The sequence below is a fragment of the Rhineura floridana genome, chromosome 3 (assembly GCF_030035675.1).
Source record: "Rhineura floridana isolate rRhiFlo1 chromosome 3, rRhiFlo1.hap2, whole genome shotgun sequence".
In the NCBI taxonomy this organism is placed as follows: domain Eukaryota; kingdom Metazoa; phylum Chordata; class Lepidosauria; order Squamata; family Rhineuridae; genus Rhineura; species Rhineura floridana.
In genome coordinates this window covers 66,461,301-66,485,814 of record NC_084482.1, presented here as the reverse complement: position 1 = coordinate 66,485,814, position 24,514 = coordinate 66,461,301, and the positions used below count along the sequence as shown (strand labels likewise).

Here is a 24,514-nt window from a genome sequence, read left to right as displayed (position 1 = left end):
AAGAAAAAAGGGAAAGATGGGGCATACACTGAAAAAATCTTGAGGGGGGGAATGGTGGTCCAAGATAGGGCATTCTCTGTGGCAGCCCCTAAATTGTGGAGCTCCCCACCAAGGTGCATCTGGCAACTTCGCTGTACAGTTTTAGGCAAATGCTGAAGACACACCTCTTTAACCTGGCCTTTGAGACATGAGACATGTACTTTTAGGAGCCACCCTATTTGGGGATTATAGGTTGTTATAAATTGTTTTTAATGTTGTATTTTAAAATTGTTGTAACCTGCCCTGGGACCTTTGGATGAAGGGCAGATAATAAACGAGGAGGAGGGCAAATAATATATGATGATGATGTTGATGATGATGATAGTAAACAAGTGACAAATATATAAATAAATGTCTGTAAATTAGATCCATGTTGTGTATCTGCCATTTAAAGTGGTGCATGCATCTCCCCACCCCCATGGGATAATTGCTTGTTAATATTTTTCTTTTAATAACGTTTTTAACCCTTTTTTTAAAGATGTTTTTAAAGGTTTTTTTAAAAAAATGTTTTTAATGTTGTTTTGTTGTAATATATTTTAAGGTGTGTTTTTATGATGTTTTAAAGTGTTTTTAGCGCTTCTGTTTGCCGCCCTGGGCTCCTGCTGGGAGGAAGGGTGGGATATAAATCAAATAATAAATAAATTAAATAAATAAATGGGAAAGTGTGGGAGAGCAGGGGCCAATCACTGCTTCCAAAACCAGACTGATATTGTTCTCACCTCTGACATTTGAAAAATGTTTCTTTATCAAGTGAAAACTCAGAAAACCTCCTTTGAGCGGCAGCATGAAAGTTTTCCCCAAGCAGTTTTTACTAAGTAATACAACTAATTCTTTTTGGTACAGAAATGTTTTCTAAAACACTTTAGGAACAATACCAATTTGTGCACCTGTCTTTTGTCAGTGTCTTTTCTATGGGTATATTTGCTCCCTTGTTTGGACCATTCACGGCTCCCCACACAGCATGTTTCCATGCACAAGGTTTTAGGTTTTTTGGGGGGCAGGGGGAATACATGTATTTCAAATAACTATGCTTCTACTGTAGCATTTTTTAAAAGGTATCCACTATAGCAGGCTTATCAGGGAGAAGACAATTAATTGTGGGCCAACTTCTGTCAAGGACAGCTTGCCCACCCCCCACAGATATTCCCCTGCAACATGCAGTCACAGGAGAGGGTTGATTCAGTCCTAGGGTCATGCAGGGTCACAGTGAAGCCCAACAGGCCTGGCCAGTGCTAAACCTTCTCCAACCCTCCATGCCACATGTACCAGAACTATACCCTATATATTTTGCAGTGTTGCATCACCTTGATATAAACATTGCAATTTTATTGTAAATATGGATAACCTGCATAAACTACATTTGTAGAACTGTTTTTTACATCCCCTATTTATCCCTTCTCACCTAAGTAGAACAATGACAAACATGCTATAAGACAGAATGTCATTCCTTATCACCCTTAGGGCAAGGCATTGCAAAAACAGGTGGTGTACCATTGGCTGGTCAGATCCATGACTGTCTGCTGGCTTAGCAGCATCTGTCACAGTGTTTGGACTCCAACTCCAGCCCCAGCCAATATAGCCAGTGAACAGGGAGGATGGGAAATGTAGCCCACCAACATCTGAAGGGCCACAGGTTCACCACACCTGATCTAGCAGCACTTTTGCATTGGTGAGGCTATGTAGAACCATGGAATATTTCATCATGGGGAGTGGTGGAGAACGATCCACTTATAGGAGGTATCATGAACACTTTTTTGACCAAAAGAGAATTGTAGAGGTTAGTGGAATCTTGTTTTTACTACTGGTAAGAACCGGATAATATTGAGTTGCTGCTTTTTTCTTTCTTTTTTTACAAGTAGGACATTGCTGTCCAACTTGGTCCCGCTTGCCGGGAAGATGGAGTTCCTTCATCCATGACAGGACAATCTTTTATTTCAATCACCGTAGATATATGGGATTGAGGTAAAAGATACAAGAATTAACCTGTTATTAGCTTGGTGAAGATTTTAAATAATCACCATTCAGCTTTTAAATAATCACCATTCAGCTTTTAAATAATCACCATTCAGCTTTTGCAGGTTAAATTATGAAGTATACAAAAACATCTGTTCCTAAGGAATGATATCCTAGATATGATAGTTTATTGCAATGTGAGATACTGTTCTTCTGAATGATAGATTTCTGCTGGTGTTCTTGCTTTCTCCAGGATAAAGATTGAAGAAGAATATGCCAAGAACTTGTCCAAACTATCTCAAAATTCCCTGGCTTCCCAGGAGGAAGGGTAAGGTTGTATTCCTGCCATTGTGATAGTGATCTGTTAGTTTTCTTAGGAGGGCTTAGTGTTATTTCAGATAAAAAAGCAGAGAGTTTTGCCTGAGAAAGAAAGAAAAATGGGCAAAACCCTCTGCTACCTTCTCTAAAATAATGAATGTGAAGGGGGGTATATGTCCATTCCAAATACAAAGCAAGATGACACTTCAGACCCAGTAGGCACTCCTTTTGCCTTTGAGGTGTCCCCCCCTGCCTTTTACATTATGATGCAATTCAGGGGAGGGAGGGAGAGTTATATTATGGTTGCAGGAGTTGTCCTAAGTGCTGAACAAAGATGGCATGGAAATTCTTAGAGAGAAAAAAATGAAACTTTATGAATAATAGGAAATAAGAATGAAACTTGCATTAGCAAGTTGTATCAGAAGTTTTTGAGGGCATATCTACTGATATCTGAGAAACTCCAAGAAACATTAGGTAATTTAGTTGACAGACCGAACAAGAGTAAACAACAAAATACTATGACACAAAAGGCTAGCACAGTTTGGGTTGTGTTGATACAAGAATCTCTTACTAGACTCAAGATGTCAGGGGAGTCCATTGAAAATGGACTATCAAAACGGATTTCCCTCAGTCTGCCCATTTAATCCCTATTGCAGCACAGAGTCTTGCTGTGAAAGCTATTCACCTTAGTTCTCTCCAACAAAGTTTGTGAAAACTTGCACACATTATACATCGATATACTTGTTTTTTCTTGTGCCAGGGATTTGACTACATGATATTATATGTCCAACTTTTAAAAAAATATAATTTAAATTTTATTCTTTAGTTCTATCTATCATAGATTCACCATGCACCTGATGAAGTAGACTCTAGTCTACAAAAATATATGTCTAATACATATGTTAGTCTCTTTGATGTTTCTTGGATATGGAGGATAATTATATAGCAAACTTATCTGTGAACTTAGATTGCTCCCTTTTTCCTTTTAACGTTTTTTGTCCTCCTAGAGGAGAGTATTTTGATTGCAGTGATTCACAGTTTATTCATTTTCTACTTTGGAGGGCAAGAGGAATATTAAAGGCCCATGCCTGCATAGCAAGATGAAGTGTATTTGGTTTTTGCTTGGATGTGTCTAGAGATTATGTTTAACTTTTGTGATCTTAGGTGAAAATTATGTAGGAAGGCAGATGAACTTTATTTGTCACCTGGCATTTTTTACATTTATATCTAGCTTTTTTATGTGATGGAACTCAGGGTGGACTACATAAAGTTCCCAGGTGATCTCCCATTCAGTCACTCACCAGACTAATGCCAGTACCTTACAAACATGTAAGGTAAATCAATATTATTCTGATTATTACAGATGGGCCAGACTGGAAGAGAGTGACTTGCCGCAGGTACATAGTATGTTTGTAACACAAATGTTGAACCCATGTAAACTTCCAGTTTGTTGCCTAAACTGATAATCAGTACATTATGCCCTACACTAGACTAATTCTCACAAGATGCTGGACACTTTTGCTTGGAGGATATACTGAACGTTTACAAGATGTGTTTAAGATAAATCTTAAGCACATAAGGAAATCGCATTGTTTCTTTTCTGTTACCTGAGAAAATTAATTCAGTTTTCTGTGTTGTTGTGAGCTCATTTCAGTTATTTGCCATTTTCAGATTTCGTATGTGACTTTAAAAAACACATTCAAAGGCTCATCTTTACCTAAAACCTTTGACAGTGAGGGTGTTCAACCCTAAGCATATAACTGGAGTCTGATGGGAAACCCTCTGGAACTAATCAACATTTTATGGCTGCTTCCCATATTGTGCTTCAATTTATGGTTAAGATGCCCCTTTTGGTATTTAAAAAGTATCAAATTATGCACACAAGTCATTAGTTTCAAAAGTCATTAGTTATCTCTACTGAATCATTATAACTACAAATAAGAGCACAGGTAGAAAAGTTGGTAGTTTATCTCAAATGAATGGTAATTATGAGCCTAAACAGCACTAAGGGATTGTGAGAGTAATTTATTCCAGTGGTGGGGGAATAGGATGAGAATTCTCTGAAAAAGAAATTATGATTATCTCTCTTCCAGTGAATGTGAATGTGAACATGAGTCTGGAGAGAGAAATTATGTGAGATAATTTTAAATTTTGTCTTTGGGTTCGATACTCGGAAATGCTGCTGTTCCCATTGTATGCAATACTTGGAACGCTGGTGCTAATAGAAGTGTACTTTTGTAATAACGAGACTAGAATGCTAATGAAGAAGTAAATTTCATAACAGTCAAGTACATTGTTTTGTTTGTTTCAGAACGCTTGGAGAGGCTTGGTCTCAGCTGAAGAAAAGCCTGGCTGATGAGGCAGAGGTTCATCTCAAGTTTTCCTCCAAGGTAGTCACTATATTCATAAGGGATCTTTTTGTGGGGTTGAGAACAGTTAAATAAGTTTTCTAAAAACTGGGATGCATGGTGAACACTATTGCATAAAAACTGCTTTGGGGGATGTTCATGGTTTAAACCAGATTAGACTTCTGAGGAACAGAAGGAACCCAGGGAGCTGCTGTTCCCCAAATCAGAATCTATTCAACAAATGAGTGCTATAGCCTCCTAATGTTGGAAGCCAGGAAGTTGCCTTATATCAAGCGAAACTGTTGTTTACTATACCTGGCAGTGGTCCTTGGGCATTTTTATCTGCTACCTGATCCTTTTTTAAGTGGAGATGCCTGGGGCCTTCAGCACACAAAGCATGTGCTCTACTGGTTCCTAATAGAACACCATAAGTAAACTTTAGGCATGATCCAGCCAAAGTTAATCATTTTCAATTTCCATTAGTTGTGGTGGGAGAGATCTAAGCATATGATTAGCTGTCCTATTACAATAAGGAGATATGAAAATGTTTATCATTGAATTGTACCATATCACTTTTGTTTAAAAAGAATAAACAGTCTTGCTCAAAGAGTAATAGCTTAGAAATAAGCAGAAATATACATAACACATTGTGGAATTACCACTTGAAAAATGGAAGTGGACTGCCTTCAAGTCGATCCTGACTTATGGCGACCCTATGAACAGGGTTTTCATAGTAAGCGGTATTCAGAGGTGGTTTACCATTGCCTTCCTCTGAGGCTGAGAGGCAGTGTCTGGCCCAAGGTCACCCAGTGAGCTTCATAGCTGTGTGGGGATTCGAACTCTGGTCTCCCAGGTCATAGTCCAACACTCTAACCACTACACCATGGATCTGTATCCTCTGATAGAGAGCAGCTCTGCAAAGAACTAGAACTATTTTCTATTTTCATCTAATAAATGTCAGTGGTACATGTGCTGGTTTCCTTTGAATCACAGCACACAAACTTGCAATCTCAGATACTGTGGGTGGACATGAGTGTATTAATTGTATGATTACTGTATAATATGTGTGCTGGGTAAATATTTAGTTTGGAAATATAGGATGGCTAGAAATCAAAGCACTCCTTTAGAAAAGAAAACTACTAGATCAAGGGGGCTCTTTTTTCATCAGTATGTACCTGGAAGGAACCCACAGCTATTGGTTCAGCTGAAAATCTGTGCACAACTCATGATCAAGTTGTTATGAGATCAGATAGCAGACAGAATTTTGCCTGTTTCAGTTTCTACTGTGGGAAACATTTTGAATAAACCTTAAATAATATATTGAGTCAGAGTTTGACTGGGTATATAGTGATGAAAATAATTAACTCCATTCTGAAATGTTGCCATTCTAGAGTAGTCTATGATAAACAACAGGAACTGGGTTTGTGGTACTTTTTGATCTTAAACTCTCCCCTTCGCCCCCCCCCCCTCGGCATTCATAGTCTCCTGCTGCAGAGAGGACTGTGGCTTTGAAATTATCAGGGGGCTGCCTTTTCTTCTCATGTATGTTCAGGTTGGGAGTTGGAGTGGTAAAGTCCTTCCCTAGCATGTCTTCTTTTTTTCACTCCTGGAGTTGGCTGAGACAGAATGGGTCCGCTTTGCAAAGGGTACTTACTGATGTAGTTGTATTTGAGGACAAAACAGATGTTACAGGGAAATCCATGGTCAGATACCCCAGCTCTTTTCTCTCTGTTAAATCAGGAGGGAGGGAGGATGCATTTGATTGCAGCAGCACTGCTGGGGAGCACCCCTCACCTGCACTATTTTCCCTACTGAACCACTACACGTACACACACACACCCCTACTTAATCCTGCTGGAGGAAAAGACAGATATGTTACCCTGAGTTGGGATAAAAACAGCTTCAGGAAGGATAAGGAAAACAGCACTTGGAGAAAGGTCTAAAAAAGGTCTAAAAATATATTTTCCCCAGTGCTGTTATAGTGTGTGCCTCTCACAACTGCTTTAAAGGAAAAAAATGGGAGTTCTGATCATGAGTCCCCTGTGTCGCACCTTGAAGAATTGTGGCCAAAACTGGTGTGTATCATTAGCATTTAGTCCTTCCTAAACCAAATGTCCCTTATTCTTTGTTTCAGCTCCAAGCAGAGGTGGAGAAACCTCTTCTCAACTTCAGAGAAAACTTCAAGAAGGACATGAAGAAGTATGACCATCACATTGCTGATTTGAGAAAACAGCTGGTTAGTCGGTATGCCGCAGTGGAAAAGGTAAGCAAAAACAGTCAAATGAATCCATTTGAGGGCCAGTTTCACATGGGCTACCTGAAGCTTAGGGGTAACTTAGCATGCACCTTGAGAAACATATAGGGATAGCTTACGCTTTAGTTTGGTGTGAAGAAACAAAAGCACTTAGTACATGCAGCAACATTTTAACATGTCCTATGTAAAATCAAAGTAGATGACTTCTGAGACTAGCGTGGTGTAGATATTATCCACTTGTGAGGGCTATTTTCTCCAGCATTCCTAATGATTTAATGAATTAATAGTTATCAAATCTGATCTGGTCTGAAGAGCACCTCTAATCTTTTCTGTGATGCTAAAACTATCGTGTAGGAGAGGATGGATATCAGGGTCTCATTGCTTGTGTTCCAGGTTCATGTCCTCCAACAAGGGCATATGTTCCATATTGCAGTGATTTATTCTGAAAGAGAAAATCTTATAAAAAGGAGGAGGCAAATGGGCATTCTTTTTCTGTGGAGAAATTTATGGTTATTGGTTTGTTTCAAGGCCCGGAAAGCATTATCGGAGAGGCAAAAGGACTTAGAGATGAAAACACAGCAGTTGGAGATAAAACTCAGCAACAAGACAGAAGAGGAAATTAAGAAGGCTAGGCGGAAGTCCACTCAAGCTGGTGAGTATCTAGTGAGCAAGGATAACACGTGGTAGGAAGACAGGGAATGGCAGTTACAAAGAAAATTAGATGGAACAGAACCCCTGTTGTTTCAGCTAAGAAGAAAATGTAAGCTTGGGAAGGGCCATTTTGTGAGAGAATAAAGGGAGCATAAATGCTGACTGACTTGACTCATTTCACTTCCAAACTTGATGCCCTTCAGAAGTTGTTGGACCATGACTCCCATCAGCCTCAGCCACCATGATCAGTGGCCAAGAATGACGGCAACATCTGGAGGACACCAGGTTAGGGAAGGGTCACTCACTCACTTAATCTTAACATTTGGTGTTGATCAGGATTTGTATCCTACTGAATTCATAGTTTCTTTATTCTGTTTAGAGAATATTTGCCACAGAAATCCAGATATTTAGGTGCTATGGATAAGTTGCAGGATTTAGCTTCTGTTCCACACAAAGGACTACACTTACTTTTTCTTATTCTGATATTTCAGAAGTATATAGGTAGGGCAATTGAAGAAGAATTATGGCTAATTATGCAGGTTGTTTAGTGCTGGAAGAGTCAGACACAAGTCTGGAACTGGCTTGAAGCTGGTTAGCTAATTTGGTGATGTAACTGATAATTTGGGGGCATTTCCCCTCTGTTTTCATGTATTAATATTAAATATGTGACTAGGGGAAAGTAGTGCTGAAGCTGGCCTTCACATTTTCTACTTTGCGATTCCATTAATTTGCATTTTATAAAACCCATGCTGTCTGATTTGTACACTAGATGGCAGGAATGATATGCACTACTTGATTCAAGAACCTTGCTACAAAATCATATGATTTAGACAGCATTAGCCTGGGTCTGCTGCTGCATTTGCTCTATTCAGGCACAGTATTTGGGGTCTCGGGTAGTAGCAGTGTTGGGACAAACAACACTGAAACTGATAACAGGATTGGCTGGGAAAGAGCGACAGCCCCACAGACCTGACCACCTAACATTTGTATTTCTGCTGCTTACCAGCATGCTGCAGGGACAAGTGGCAGTGAGGCTGGACGGGTGTACCAGCGGGAATGCCAGATTGGCTCTGACCTCACTGCCTCCCTGCCCTGCCTCCACACCATTCTGGTGCATGGCAGCAATGCTGCTGCTATGTTGCCACTTCTCCCTGCCAGCTGTTCCTGGCTGATAAAGAGAACTGAACAAACCGAAGCCATAAAACAAGCACAGTTTGTCTATTTGATGTAACTGACAAGTATCCAAAATGCAGGGCAAGAAACCAACCTTTTCTCAATTTTTTTTCATTGCTGAACTGTACTTTGGTTTCTCAATTCAATTTAAATTGGAATTTCAAAAAGTCAGGAACGTATTTTTCCCTTTGTTCCGCAACACAATTTCTGAATATCTTCATGACTCTTAGCCTCTGTGGCCAGGGAAACTTGGGGAGATTCCCTTGAAGGGAGCAAAGGACACTCATGGGAGGTAGGAAATCATGGAACTGGAAGCTTGTTTCTCATGTTTATCTTTTTAAAACAACAACAACAACGCTCTATAACAAGGCATGCTATCCAGCTTAGATGACTCCGCATTGTATGTTTGATGACTGTGTTTCACTCCCATTTAGGATGGAGAGCTCACCATTCGCTTCTTTCTTAATGGGTTTGATTTAGCTACACTAGATTCTCTTTGGCCTTTATAATTTGCATGTAGAAACTTAAAGAAAACTGCACTTTCACTTCTAAGTATCCTTTAAGGTGAGCAAGTGGGCTCCCAAAAATTACTCACTGTTCTTTGTCTTGCTTTGTGTGTGTTGCAGGAGATGACCTCATGCGTTGTGTGGATCTGTATAATCAAGCTCAGTCAAAGTGGTTTGAAGAAATGGTGACCACTTCTCTGGTATGTCATGTTGGGTCTCATCATGTTGTGTTTTGAAAGCTACAGTGATAACTGCCCATCTGGTAAATATTATCAATAGATAAGTCATTTTTAAAATAAAAATTTTAAAAACTTTGTGAAGGATTCAGTAAGGGGAAGTTTATTTCCTCATCTTGTACTGGTTGTCATTCCTGGCCTACATTTAGTAAAAAATGTAATGCAGTATATTTGGGAGGTTTGCATCTGTCATAACTTTTAAAAAAAAGAAAACCAATTCTTCCAATCCTGAATTGTCCATTTGTGACTCTTATCAAAACACTCTCAGTAGCAGTGCTACATCCAAAGTCTGACGCTCTTCAAATTCGCTCTGCTCCTTTCAGGGCAAAACAGCATGTTGTAAAATCACATGGATGCCACTGGAAAATAGACCCCTGTGTCAAGTATAGAGATGGACAAATCTGTCAGTTTCATTTTTTTCAGTTACTTATTTTTCCGATCTTAAATTCAGTTCTCCACATTTTTGCAGAAATTGCAAATTTATTTTTTTAAATACTTGTGAAAATTAGGATGCTAGTGTTAATTTCTCCTAATAAAAACATTTTATATGCAGTACTGACAAATATGAAAATTTTGCAAGCAATTTTTCCTAATATAATTATTTTTTGTAGGTTATTTCCATGAACAGATGCATTTTTATGCACACTTTCCCCTAATCTATGCATTTTTGTACAAATTGGTTGGAGAATTGCATCACAAAATTCAGAGAAGTGTAAATTTCAAAGGATAATTGTTTTTGTGTTTGAGAAGTTTGAACTAAGTAGTTTCTCATTTAAATACAAACAAAATCTAATTTCTCCCCATCCCTAGTCCCCCCTCCATATAATGTGTGTAACAATTTAGTTTTGGCGTGATGTCATTGTGCTATGTATTTTCTTTCCCTCCCTTCCTATAGTTAGCTGCCTCCAGTGGGGGCAAGGAAGTGTGTGTGTGAGTTTGTGTGTTTTGGCATGTGTAGTTCTACCTTCATCTTTGCAGTCTTTTGGAAAAGCATTCCTCTGAGCAGTTGTGTCAGAAGCATGAATTCTATTGATTTCTTTGGGGAAATGTTTTGTTTTGAAAATATATGTTTTTCCAATAGTTCTGTGATTTAGCAATGGAGAAATTGCTGAACTTTTTTTTTTAATCAGCATGTTAGAGATACAAAGCATGAAGTGCCAGCATTTATCCTGCCTGGCCCTTTTCACTCTAGCCCTGTGCTGCTATCTGGTGTATATATTATATATTACATGAGAAAAGAGAGAGAAGGATAAGAACTGTCAAAGAGACTGGCATTTTGTAGCCAGCATTCTAAGAGGACTAGATTTTTTTCATTTCTGTGTCTGATCATTCATCAATTCTAAGCACTTATATGTTGCCTTTCAGGGCAAAGCCCTCCCAAGGCAGCTTACAAAAGATAACTAGTGTTCATGTATATAATAGTATAATTTGAGAGCCAGTGTGGCATAGTGGTTAAGGTGCTGGACTATGACCTGGGAGGCCAGAGTTCAAATCCCTACACAGCCATGAAGCTCACTGGGTGACCTTGGGCCAATTGCTGCCTCTTAGCCTCAGAGGAAGGCAATGGGAAACCCCCTCTGAATACCGCTTACCCATGAAAACCCTATTCATAGGGTCACCGTAAGTCAGGATTGACTTGAAGGCAGTCCATTTTTTTCCAATAGTATAATTTAGTTGCATATACACAGCAGGCACACTCAGCTGCCGCTGTATCTAGGCAGGATGGAGGAGAACCTGACTGTTCCTTTCTCTCCCTTTGATGGCTTCAGCAATGGCAGTTGGTATTTATTTATTTAAGTTATTTAATCACTAGCATTTCTATGCAATGTATATAAAATACACTATATAGATAATAAAACAGTAAAAAGTCATCATAAAACCAAACTCTACTTTTAAAATGCCTTCTGGAAAAAGAAAGTCTTATTCATGTGCCTGTTGCTCAGCCTGGTGTGTGTGGGTGTCTGAATACGCATGCACCTGCACATGTGCACACCTGTCTACTCTCAGTTGCTTGGGCTCACTACACTGAAAGCACAGCTTCTAGTAGTTATGAGTCTCAAGTGACAAAGATGGATCCCAGGACACCTACAAACTACAACATTATTCTTTCAGAGAGAGCATAATTCTATCCAGGGCAGGCAAATGGCCAAAAGAAGTACTTCCCATAAAAACAAATTCAATGAGTGTACCAGTCACAGGTACTCAGAAGCCCCCTACCCTGCCCTCAGCTTCACACATTTCAGTTAAAACCCAAAAGAAGCCATTGTGAAGTAACTCCTCATAGACAGACAGACAGACAGACAGACAGATAGATCAAAAATCACAACCAGCTGGAGACACTGCACTGTGTTGGCAAAATATGTAACAGGAAGAAAAAAACACAACCCACAGCCACTTTGCAACAGTAAATTAAGCTCAATCCTGCACTGTGAAAGTACTCAGAAGTTCTGAAGAAATGTGAAAACTCCCTATAGAAGAGTCAGAAAAATGGAAGCCTCTTTCACAGGTGAAGAAAGCTGGAGGACAGATTTCAGCACAGCAGTAGTAAAGATAAAGATAAATAAACAAATAAGTCTTGTGTATGGCATTTAGTATGTTACACAGTAAATACTTTCTCTGTTGAAAAATCCTAAATAAATATGTGAAGCTTTCCCAAAGCCTAACTATATTTTTCTAACCAGCATTGACCCACAGGAGGATGCACTGCCACACTCTCTTATATTATGTGGAGCCAATGTAGCAACTGTACTGGGCGCGGGGAGGGTAGTTTGCAAAGGCATAGGCAGTCAAAACTGCCTGGTACTTCTTGCAAAAATGTTTAAAATGGTGGAAACTGCACCAAAGCTCACATAGTATCCCCCATCTTTTCAACATCTATCCATTAAAGATTTAATTTGTTTATTGGGCCACATTGGAAGATGGATTACTCTTTCCATGCCATTGCTCTTTTTATATATCATAATACAAATTGGCTGCATTGTGCCTTGAGAACAGGAAAACTCAATTTCCTAAGCTCTCAGTGTATCTTAGCAAAGTTATCATACATTGGGTATGCAGCACTTTCCTTGGTTTCTGCTTGTTCACTATTACAGTAGCCCCTGCACTGAGAGGACCAATTACAGAGACTATGGATTTGACTGTTCATAGTAGGAGCAATGGCCAGTAAAGCCTTCATCTGATTGGGTTTTGTTTGATCCATACTTTGGTTAGGTGGATTCGTTGGAGAGCAATAATGAAGTTCTTAATTGCTAGGAAAAACTGGATAGCTCATATAAAGTAGTCTCACCTTCTCTTTGATGCTGAAGTGTAGTACTTTATTCCACATCCGTTAATGAATACCTTTGACTCTTTCCTTTCAGGAACTTGAGAGGTTAGAGGTGGAGAGAGTGGAGATGATTCGGCAGCACATTTGCCAATATACACAGTTGCGGCACGAGACAGATATGTTCAACCAAAGTGTGAGTCTGCTTTCCCTTTAATCCTCTCTGATGCAATATTTCAGCAGGCCCTTGTAACCCTAAGGCCTTAAAGTTGTGTAGTCTGCCAGATTCCACCCTCCAGTGTAGACAATGCCATAAGTACCACAGAGGATTTGAAAAGCAAAAAAACCTCCAACTATATTGTTCTGACTTGATGTAATGTCAGCAGTCTGCCCTTCCTTGAAAATTGTACCCTTGAAAAGCACAAGGCCTAGTTAGAAGTTTGGAAATGGTATCTGAACACAATGAGGAAATATATCTGAAGAACTGGGAGAAGAGGAGAAGTTGGGAAGGTGGTTCAATTTTGCTAGGAGGCCTCATGAAAGGCATTCATTTGTGTTCTGAAGGTAACTCTGCTGCTGTTTCTTTGTTTTTTAGACAGTAGAATCGGTGGATCAGTTGCTTCAGAAAGTGGATCCAGCCAAAGACAGGGAACTGTGGGTAAAAGAACACAAAACAGGTGATATCAGACCTGTGGATATGGAGATATAGACTGCTGTTACCGGCTGTAGGTGGTGGGCTCCTTGGCCCAGCTATGTTCGAGAGAGTTCTGTAAATCCTCAGGAGGGAAAAGAAAGACATTCTGCTGTCTGCTTCCTTATATATTTATTATTGCCTGTAGGGACTATTTCTGTCATGTTTGATCATTATTTCATTTCCTGTTGTGGTTTGCCTTAAACATCAAACATTCCAGGGTTGAGAAGCCACTCTTTTTACTTCCTTTCAAAATGGGGTCCCAGCAGCCAAGCACATGCAGCTCTCGTGACAAACTGTGGGCCCTGTATTTCTGGTACAAAGAGAGTTTTGCTATTCTGTGATTTTGACTGTTTCATGCTATTCCCTTTGCATGATGCTGTGTTTGTACAGTAATGTTAGACATAATACACTTCTGCCAAACAAACCAGACAGCTGAATATGAACGTGACTTTGGAAGGTGGGACATCCTCCTGAATATTGCCACTTAATTTGATGGGAGTGGTGAGAGGGTTGCAAAAGTCATTCCTGTCATCCCCTTACACTTTATGAAATGGCATTCATAAAATTGCTTACCTACCTCACAGGGGTGTTGTGAGGATAACAGTAAAGCCTGTACAATATTATTTTTTAAACAAACCCCAACTCCCCTAACTGCAAATGCTGTTGTGAGGCTATAGTGAAATGGTGGCTTTTTCAGTACAAAAGAAAATGAGGTAATGGGTCAGGTGACAGTACAAAAGGTTTGGTCCTTTTTTATATACCCTCTCAGGTACTTACTGGCTTCAGTCCCCAAGCCACTTACTCTCAAGGTCTTCTTGACTTCTCCAGGAACTAATCCTGAGGAAGTAATCTGAGAATTGCAGCCATTTATCATACCCTCCAGAAGAAGAAAAAAATGCCCTCCATTGAAAAGATGTTAAGGCCACACTGGTTAGGGCCCTGATGTTGTACAGCAGATAGTTTTCAAAGAACCTTTTCAATGCTTCTCTTGGAAGGCTGTAACCAAATCAGTTGATCAAAGCATAGCTTGATCTTTACTTTCCACCAAATAAATTAAGAGTTTACAGACTACAGAGAGGGCAGGACTTCCTAGCTGACATGTCTTACCTCAAACCTGAGTTACCCGAAAGATGGATTTATCTAATTGCTCTTTGTTGCATCACAAGCACATTGCATTTATGCCACAACAACATCCAAGTGGAATTAGCTCTTTTGGGAGGATTTAACATGACTTTGGCTCTTGAGCTCCCACATCACAGCAACCATTTTAAAACAAGGGTGTTCCATTTTACAATGTCACAGAGTTCAGTCTGTGTTAGATCCGTTCACAAGACTTTAGTTCCCAACATGGACTGATTGCCAAAAATCACCACAAGTAAGTTTGAAGTGATTGTATAAATCCAGCCAATGATGCATTCTAAAGCTAATTTTCTGAAGTGCAGCTATTTCACTGAATTATGATGGGTCCCCAAGGCCTTACCAGTCGATCCTGAGCTCCAAAATGTTGAGAACTTTTGGAGAAGAACCACAGTATTCTTTGTCCTTTTTTTTCCTCCTCATTTGTCTTGGTCTTGCCTTGATATTTGTATAGATTAGAACAAATATTCACTGTGAGTTAACAGATTTCCTTTTATTTCTTGTACTGCCAAGTTTTTGTTTGATCAGTTGTCATAAGCAAATGTGAGGAGCATCTTTTATGTCTTGAGTTTTCTTAATTATTTTTCTGGAATGCATGTGTCAGTACTATGGCCAGGTTTCTTATAATGATCACTAAAGAAATGTTTTCATTTTATTTTTGAATGATGATAAGTGTTGCAGTTAAGCTGAGTTCCTTGACCTTTTAAAATTCATTGTCCAAGGGGCAGTGGGAGAGAGAAGTTTGCTTTGCTTGGTTCTATCAGACTAGCTATTACAATTAGTTACAACACTAGCTTAACCCAATTTGATTATTCTTATCTACTCTTCCTTTTTGTTTGCTTTACTACCAATGAAATACTGTGAGGGGGGGTTACTTCTAGTGTAACATCAGGTTTATAATAGGAAACATATTTTATCCTTTTCCCAAGAAGCTGACCATCAAGGTTTCAAAAAGAACTATTTATCCTGTTGGTACGTGTGGGGAAATTGAGACTTGGACAGATCCCAGCATTAAGAAGATTTTCAAGGCATCCATTCAATTCTTTTTCCTGTTTTGAAACCACAGTCATATTTCCATATTCTGTACATCTTTCATCAACTTGCCATTCTCCGGAGCATCAGCATCACCATTTATTTTCAAGGCCTTTTCCTGGCTTTCTCGCTTATTACTATTTAGCATGATCTAGACCTCATCCTCTAGTTCATTTTCCTTCAAATGTATTCTCAGTTATCAACCAATATAAGTGAAACTGCCCACCCAAATTGTAAAAAAAAAATGGTTACATCTCCCAAATTATATTTTAAGATTCTCCTCTAGCGTATTAACTGTAAATAATTAACATGACTTTTGCTCTTGAGCTCCTGCATCCTGCAGACACAACATTGTCTGGCTGATTTTGTTCTCGTGTGTCTGCTGCTTTCTACCAAATAAGAATTGTCTCCTTTTTGTTCCATGTACATCCCTCACCATTATTTTCCATGTTACTGGTGCGTTTCTCACTGTTTTTTCCACTGGGAGCTCCAGAGCCTGGGGATACCACAGTGCCCTGCTCTACAATTTTCATTTTGAGGAACCATGTCTTTAAAAGCCCAGCTGCCCTGGGCTCCTGCTGGGAGGAAGGTCGGGATATAAATCAAATAAATAAATAAAAGGAAGTTCTCCAAAACATTTAAAGATTATAGACTAATTTATAGGTCTCTTGTTACTACATTGCAGCAACCTCAAATCTATAAATTAATCAGCAATACGCTCTGGCTAGTTTTTTGTTACTTGTTTTGCTATCAATGTACCAGATTAACTTTTTCATCTTTCTGAGTTGGTACAACATCTTCACACTTTTTTTTAATTTCGGTTTTGCACCAGCCTCTTCATACACATTGAGCTCTAAGATTTGCACGACCAATTCCATCAGGTTCAGTCCATCAGTACCGCCCTCTAACATCCTCATTTCTCCTTCATCATAAAACAAATATATATATATGGATAGAACTAATTTAATAATTGTTCTTGAAGCCTTAAAGTAGGCATAGGTGGCTTCAAGTAGAGGAGGAGGGCAAGCAGTGTGGGGCTAGGGGCTGTTGAGCCCTTTCCTTTCCCACAATTTGCAAATTCTGAGTGGACAAATAACTGGCAAGGAAAAGATTAAACAGCCCCTTTCTTTGCTCTGCTGGTTCTCTGCACAACCTGATGCAACCCACAATTGCTTTTCATGACATAAGAAAGCCGTCAGGGAAAACAATCACGGAACTACACCTAAGCATTTCACCATAACGGGGCATTCATTTTACCCAAGCTTGTTCTCAGGATCTTTCTTTGCTGTGCTACTTTATATTTCCTAACGTATATGCATCTAAACTTACTTGGCTCCAAAACACAGAATGAGAGAAGTGTACAAATAATATTTAAAGGGGGGAAAAACAACAAAAAAACTCAGCATGCCAGACTTGTTATGCTCTTTCTCTATACTTGAGGTTCAAAACATCATTGCCTCCATTTTTCTCCTGTGCCATCCCCATGGACTTTTTATTGGATGTCATTACTTTTATTATTATTTGATTTACTTTGTGAATGCTATTTATTACATTCCTACTATTGTTTTCTTAATTATATTAAAATGACGTTTCTGGTATGACTTACAGTCATGAGATAGTTTGCAAGTACTGTTCATGTTCTTCACTTCAGTTTTTTTAAATATCTGTTCATATTTAACAGGGATTTCCATGAGATTTGCCATACGTGAATAGCCAATTTTTGTTAAATCTTATTTCTAGCTGCTTAATTTGTCATTTTACACAGCACTCATTCCTTATGCACTTGCCAATATTAAAAAATAATAAATTGAAATAGGTCATAACCAATTTATTCTTTCCAATTTCACAAGGAAGAGTTTTATGGCTCTGTGAGGATTTCTTTCTAACCTTTCCAGACTATTCTGAGAAAAGGTGTGTTTGAAGAGATAATTGTATTTTTTTACAAAAAAAAACTTTTAAGCAGTTTCATGGGGTTGTATTCAGCTAAGTCCTAATCACAGCAAGCCCATTAAAATTAATGAACCTAAGTCATGTCTATTAATTTCAATGAGTCTAGTACTCTGAGGAGAACTAGCACTGAATACCACCCATGACTTACAATGACTCTGCTGTTTGACAGGTTTGTTTATTAACAGGAACTCTGAGCATATCGAGATACAGATCCATGTAAACCAGTGGTGAGGAGCCTCTGGCCTGCAGACCTCATCAGGCCTTCCTCCCCTTGTGGCCTGTGGCCATGTGGTTTGGAATTTGTCATATGAAATCAGGTATGGGACAAGTAAACCCATGTGGCCAAAATGAACAGGAAGAATCAGGTGCTCTAAGTGTGCTCACAATTGTTTCTTTCCAGCCACTGGAATAATTCAACACCTTTTGAATTCAGTGCCTTTTTCTATCGCACTGCAGTAGCAAAAAGAGCCAAATTACAGTTAGAAAGGAAACATGCATGAGCTTTGGAAACGCAGCTTGAATTTAAGTCAGGCTGCGGAGGAAGAATCAGGAGTTCACTTTGAGGGTGTTATTTATTCTTTCTTTGAAGTTGAATCACCTAGGTGATTGAAAGGCAGGCAGCCCATCCACCTGTCAAAGTGGCCTGAAGGGGTGGGGCCAGACCTAGCCCTGATGTAGGTGAATGAAAATATAATTAACAAGTAGGACCTACATCAAAATGTTCATGATACTTTTCCAAAAATGTTCAGGATACTCGATTCCATTCTCCCTCCACCTAGTTTTGCATTCTCTTTCTCTCCCCATCCCCACCAACAGTCAGCATTATATGGCTACTGAGCATGTCCAGGTCTTCATTGTTACCTCTTCTTTGTGCGTGGTTGTTGTCATTTAGGCTTCACTTGGAGAACTGAGATCGTGATTAGTATATATGATGCTATTCATACCATGGTGTAGTATCCAAATACCAATACTTACTTTTTTTTAATGCAGATCATCTGAGCTTTGCTTAGGTACTATGTTTGTCCTTGTCTGCTATTTTGCACTATCTATATGGTTTTCATTGTTTTGTTTCATTTCTCCTTATGTAGTGTCTTTAATGAGATCTGTCAAGAACACCTCCAATCCTGACTCTTTCAACAGCACTTGATGATCTTCTATATTCTATATACCAACCAATTAGTACTTCATTTGCAAAGGTGGGCACTTGAACGTTCAGGTGACACTGCATCATAGTGGTCATGTAACCTTAGCTCTGCCCCATTGTGTACATGCAGTTCCTAATGAAACCACTACACACTGTTGATAATCCTTATCTTGAAAAATGTGATCTCTGGTGAATGGGGCTGGGCTAACTTAAGTTGGCATGGCCAATTCTGTATTTAGAAAAGGAAGCCTGGGAATTTGTTTTGAGTTTGCAATCCAAAACATTTTTTCTTATAGATTTCTTATAGAAAAAACATTTCTATGTAGAACATGAACAAACTTAAGCACAGTGCTTGTCTTCCATGCCACACATCCTCATGTAGCTATCTGCTGCTTCTCTATTACAAGCGCCCCTTTCTTCTACTGGGGCATCTATCTCTTCAAAGTATTTGTTGTATTTCCTTGACTTTATTCAGGGACATGCCACCTGATCATTTTCCTAAGACGTAGCTTTACTCTAGCTGCAGCTAAGTGTAATCTTTTACAGCACAATTCTATGCATTTACTCAGAAGTAAATCCTGCATTAAGTAGGGCTTACTCTGTGGTTCGTGTCTTGTATTATTGTTTTATCAAGCATTAAGGCTGCAATGTTTTTATAAGCACAGGTCTTCCAAGCAAGGCCTACTAAATTCCTGCTGCAAAACATACTCAGCTTCAATGCCAGCTCTGGTGTTGTAGGGCATTCAAGAGGACCATTCTGTATGTTTTCAGAGTATACCCATCACAAGCTCCGTTTGATCAACTATGAAGAAGCTCAAGTTCTCTATCATCATCCTTCCATCTTTGATTTTCTCCCCTACAGCTTTGATGAAGTCACTTTGAAAATTCTGAATTCCTTCCAATACATCTGTTGTTCTGTCATGTACTTCTGCCTGCAGCCAGCCCAGAATTTTGCCAGCTGCCCACCCTCTGTATAATGTGAACTGAGAGGGGAAAGTATACTTGCTGCTATTTTCTGTCACAGGCTATGCAAGATTGTGCTAGGTTTTGCTTAACAATGCTACTTGGGCTGCCTTCACAGCTGCTTTCTGTTGGCATGCTGACCCTGTGTTCCATTGTTAGCAACACAGAAGTACAATCATAAGGATGGCCTGTGAGCACAGAAGGGCTTTCACTGGAACATCAGTTTTCATCTTAAAAAAAAAATTGGGGGAGAGGCATGACAGATGTGTAGAAGGCCATGAACAGAATACAAGCTCAAGAACATCTGAGGAAATTAACAGGCAACCATTTTGAAAGGAATGGAAGAGTAAAATGATTCTCAAAATATCATGCACAATTAATCTGAACAGCTACTTGCCATCAGATGTTTGAAGGTCATACAGTTTTAAAAAAAAAAAAAAGAATTAGGAAAATGAATGTGTGATTCATGGTCATCAATAGCAAGTTAGTCAAGTTGGCTAAGCATTTTCTTTAATTGCCACCAGGATGATTCCCCCCATCCCTGCCCCCCAGTAGCTGGAAGTAAATGACAAAGGCTGGTTCCATCCTAATTGCCCTGTTTTGTACACATTTCCTCCTATGCATCCAGGAATAGCCTCATTCAGTTTCAGGACACTGATAATTGATCTGAGCTTGACAGCTGCTGATATAAAGCTCCGTTTTGATCTCCCTCCCCCTTATTTGCTTACAAATCCATTCAGTCGACGTGTGGAATTTAGAGAGAGGCTGAGCAGGCTATTACTATATCGTGTGGGGCATGAGGGAGTGTAGCCCAGGAATGAGATGTATCTGTAATACCCCAGACTTGTTATCAAGCCGTGAAATAATAAATTACAGATCTTGCAAGGAAAGTTTTTTCATAGCTGCAGCAACAGCATTATGGGTAGAATAGAGCTTCTAAAATATCTTTCATTGTGGAGTGTTGAGTGGGCATCTTCTGCATATGGTACATATTTCCATTATAAACAAATACTGATTTTATGCCAGTTTAAAAGTCATAGCTTCTTCCAAAGAATCCTAGAAACTGTGCTTTGGTGAAGATGCTGAGAATCCTCTGTTAGAGAGATATCTAGCCATCTCTTCAGAACTGCAGTTCCCAGGGTTACCAAGAAAGAGTAAATTACTGTCAGACTGGTTAAAATATGTAGTGCGGATATGGCCTTGATTTAGGAGGTTCAGTACTTGTGTATATAGTGTGGATAAGGATATGTGAATAGTGTAAATAAGTAAACTTTGTCCAGTCCAATACCTTAAATTCAATTTGTCTCCAACAGTTAGTATTCATTGGTTGCATGAACTCAATAGCTGATTCCGCTCTCTCAATACTTGCACCAAAGGTGGAGATGACCCTCAGATCCTGTCCATGAAATCACTATACCTAGTAACTAAGATGTGTCATAGTGGATTTTGAACCTCAGAGGCATAGCATGCAGTTGCACCTGGCAGAAAGACCTAAAAACTTCCAAACAGTATGATTAGTGTCCATGCTCAAATTTAGCATTAGGTAACCATACACTCTGCCAGGAGGTGGCACCGCATGTATTACATTTTGCTGATTTTGCATGGGTTTTTATTGCTTGACTTTTCTGTGATTCTGTTTTTCTTTAGTTTCATCTGAGCAAGTCAACCAAAGTGTTTGTAGAAACGAATGGGTTGTGCACATCTGTTTAGGGGATGTCTTGAGAGTCTGCAGCCATTGTTCACTGAGGAGCAAGGCAATGTTCTTTAGTCTCATAATTGCTGTAAAACAAAACACTGCATCCCCATATGAATGGGGCCCCAACTCATGTGGCAATCGGGTCTCGGTTTTGAGCCAGTAAAGGTTTTTGCTTTGTTATATTTATTCTATATCCATTCATACATGCTTCAGAATACTTTGCTGAGGCCTAATTCAGACAGTCTTTTTGTCACATTTCCAAATGTTTTCTTTCTTTTTTCTTTCAGTCTTTCACTTTCAACCCTCTAGCATGATTTGTGCAGATGTTAATACTAAAAAAAGAAGTATATTTAGGTAAATACACAACATTTAAAAAAGTATTTGAGAAATATAGTAAGCTTCTTCTGTACGCTACATTGTTCATTGTGGTATGGTGGCCCGCTTCTGTGATACATTCTTTGTTCAGCTGACTTAGTTTGTTTACTTTAGATTCTAAAGTTTAGAATGTCAAGAGGCAGTGCACAATAAATTATGGTGTGAAGGGGAATGGGGAAAGTTTCCAAATATAGAAAATTGGAAATTTAGAGAAATTCTGTTTTAAAAAATGTGTTTTTCCCAAACTTATATTATTTCAGACAAAATTGTTTTTCATCTTGTAGGGATGTAAAGAAAAAAAACTTATTTTCAGTTGTGTTCAAAGAATAGCCCACATTGAGTATTTGGGGAAAGCCTATCTTCCTTTGCTGCTGCCACTGCCCTTCTTACCAGCAAACCCCAGCAATGTAGTTAAATTGGTCTTGCTGTGGGGCTACTTTGCAACTGGTTTACTGGCTGGTTTTCACTCTGATGTTCAAATGCCAGTTTGGGCATTTTGAATGCCAACACCAAAAAAAATCTTTTAGAGAGAAAATCCTCCCCGGATTATTAGATCTTGCATTTCTGAGCTCAGAATCCTCTCTGTGGATTTTTAATATGGGAATTTTTACAGATTTAATACTAGTAGATTATTGCATAACACACCATGAAAAAGTGATGCAGAGCCTCTTTTACCTTTAGACTATGGCACATTTTAAACTTTGCCTCTCCTTACACAAGACTATTGCCGAGAGGGTGCTCATTAACATTTAAGCAGATTAATTCAAAGTTTGGCAGCATTAGATCCAAACTTACATGCTCCTGGTCTTCCAAGTGAGGCTTGTGGAGGATGCTTTGAATGGAAATTGTAAACATTTTGGATGTTTAGAGTGTGTAGTAATTTTTCTCATGCCAATATTCTTAGGTCTTTTGACCTTAAAGTACATTAAATATGGTTAGCAGAGAAACTCAAGACTTTCTTCAGTATTTGAGTACCCAATTCGTCATGCCTGTGTAGCAGCAATAATGTTTGTTACAGAACAAGGACATGAATATGGCTGCAATCTATTGTAGAGCAAAGTGAATTTAAGTCCGAGTGTAATCAATGAAGCTTGCAACTAATGCATGTTTACTCAGAAGTGTTCCCAATAAGTGTGCATAGGATTGCAGCCTTAAACAACTTTAACTATGCTGGTTGCCTTTAAAACCTGACAAATATAACCTTCTGTTCCTCTCCTAAATTGGTGTGTAGTAGAATTTCTGTTATCTGTACCTTGGTTATCCATTTCTCCAGTGAATCTGAATTCACTGTATGTCTCCCATGTCAGAGTAGCGTTATGAAAGTAACACTCCCTTTTATCCACACTTGTGTTTCCAGACACTTTAGACTTACCACACAAGCTGTATGGATAAACAATTCAGATTGTATTTGGTTTCACCATTCACAAGTAAACTGAAATTGCATTATTCAGTTCTACAGATGTAATAGATTTGGAGAGCAGATCTGGCCTGTAAGTAGCTCTCTGCAAAGCAGTTTTTTAAAAAATAAAAATAAAAAATGACATTGCCTATCTGGTCTTTTTATCCTATACCTTTTACTAAACACTTTCTAAATTTTTACAGTAAAATGTGTCTTTTGCCAGCAGTAATGGCTTTGAACTTTGTAATAAAACTTAGATGCAGATTTTTTTGACTGACTAGACATTTAAAAACTTAATTCTACTGCAAGCTCTGTGTATCAATAACAGTAGTGAGACTTTAATCAATGTGAAAACTGTTAATATGGCTTTTTTGTCCCATGCAATTGTATGACTAAAACGCTGCTGCCGAAGAGCTAAATGCCCATTAAGATTCAAGGGCCTTGTTGTCAGTTCAGGTATGTGTCCTAAATGTTAATGTCACTGGAGTTGCACTGATTTGCCCCAGCTACAGATCTAGCCCTTAAATGTTGAAGGTATTTGCTATACATTTTTCTGTGTTATGTACAAACATTTCCATAAACTTTGTATTTTCCTCTATTTTAGCAAGTTTATATTATGCACTTGAACAGCTTTGTCTCATCTCATGTAAAATAAACTGTACAGTCCATTAAATTCTGTGTTACTGAGCTCTTTTCTACTAATACGCAACAGGATTTCTGTGACCATTTCACACTGTCAGATTAATCCACACGATCATGTACATGAGTACATCAGTACATAGAAAAAAGATTAGTGTGTACCAGGATTTAAGGAGACAGTATTTAAATTAATAAGAACATGTGGAATCTTATTGGAACTTATTGTGTTAGTTGCTGCAATACTACCCCCTGACCATCTGCAGTGGTGGCACTGCTGCACAGCAGAAAATATTCTACCGGCTTCTTCTTCTGGCAAGCTGACCCAATGGTGGTACAAAATAAGGTGTCTAGATCCCACTGCTAGAGTGCTTGGTTCAAGACCCCTGGCACTTTTAAAGTGACTGTGGTCTCCTTGCATGGGCATCCTTGTTCACACTAACCTTATTCCATTTGTTGTTGTACCCATGCACATGACTGCTGATTCTGGTTGGCCATGGTTCCTCAGTTTGAGCAACCCTTCAATTTCCCATCTTTCTGCTCTCCTCTACCTGCTTGCCTCCAAACCACCATGACTATAGCAGCACTTTCCCCCATAGCTTTGATTTAGTTTTATAGCATGTTACATCCCAAAGACTCAGAGATGTGTCCACTGTTCTCACTTCAGACTAACCTTTTGTTGCATACTCATGTGTCCATACATGTAATCACATGGAGGGTTGGCAGTGTGAACCAGTCCTAATCTACT

The 24,514-nt window shown here is 39.0% G+C and overlaps 1 protein-coding gene across 8 annotated transcripts in view; it reads left to right on the top strand.

Moving 5' to 3' along the window:
- GAS7 (growth arrest specific 7) overlaps positions 1 to 23,803 on the top strand; it is a 177,365-nt gene extending 153,562 nt beyond the window's left edge. For all 8 annotated transcript variants that reach the window (XM_061616399.1, XM_061616400.1, XM_061616404.1 and 5 more), the window contains exons 8-14: positions 2,246 to 2,320; positions 4,622 to 4,700; positions 6,793 to 6,921; positions 7,441 to 7,564; positions 9,363 to 9,442; positions 12,838 to 12,936; positions 13,336 to 23,803. In XM_061616399.1, coding sequence (XP_061472383.1) covers positions 2,246 to 2,320; positions 4,622 to 4,700; positions 6,793 to 6,921; positions 7,441 to 7,564; positions 9,363 to 9,442; positions 12,838 to 12,936; positions 13,336 to 13,449 — 700 coding nt within the window. In that variant the 3' untranslated portion in view covers positions 13,450 to 23,803. The remainder of the gene's footprint in view (positions 1 to 2,245; positions 2,321 to 4,621; positions 4,701 to 6,792; positions 6,922 to 7,440; positions 7,565 to 9,362; positions 9,443 to 12,837; positions 12,937 to 13,335) is intronic.
- Positions 23,804 to 24,514: the final 711 nt, after the last annotated feature.